Source organism: Pterocles gutturalis, unplaced genomic scaffold (assembly GCF_000699245.1).
Source record: "Pterocles gutturalis isolate BGI_N339 unplaced genomic scaffold, ASM69924v1 scaffold30437, whole genome shotgun sequence".
NCBI lineage: Eukaryota > Metazoa > Chordata > Aves > Pterocliformes > Pteroclidae > Pterocles > Pterocles gutturalis.
The window spans coordinates 1,229-1,564 of record NW_010116391.1 but is presented as its reverse complement, the minus strand read 5'-3'; the positions used below and the strand labels follow the sequence as shown (position 1 = coordinate 1,564).

Sequence of the window (336 nt, the reverse complement as noted above, 5' to 3'; positions counted from 1 at the left end):
AGGGATGGAGCATCCAAAAATTCTCGGAGAACCCAAGACCTCCCCCAAATCCCCAGCCCCCAGAATCTCCGCGCCATCCCAAAGCGGGCACGACGAGCGCAGGCGAGATGGGAAACGCTCAACACGGAGCTGCCCCGCTTCCCGCGAGGTCCCTCACCTTCAGGGAGTATTCCACCTGGATGATGCGGCACTGGAGGATGGAGGGACCCACCGGCGGGATCTTCAGCGCCCGCCCGTGCCACACGTCCCGCTTCCCCGCGGCGATGGAATCCCCGACGATGCTGGTCACCACCGACTTCTTCTGCTTCTTGGTGCCGCGAGCGATGAAGGTCTGAG

At 63.7% G+C, this 336-nt stretch overlaps 1 protein-coding gene across 1 annotated transcript in view; it reads right to left on the bottom strand.

Moving 5' to 3' along the window:
• The window catches only part of ARRDC2 (arrestin domain containing 2), a gene marked incomplete at its 5' end in the record, with an annotated part of 2,364 nt that overhangs the window by 936 nt on the left and 1,092 nt on the right, over nucleotides 1-336 (bottom strand). Inside the window, 1 exon segment of the mRNA XM_010075500.1 lies at nucleotides 158-336. This exon segment is cut by the window's right edge and continues 32 nt beyond it. Within this exon segment, the coding sequence (XP_010073802.1) occupies nucleotides 158-336 (179 nt within the window).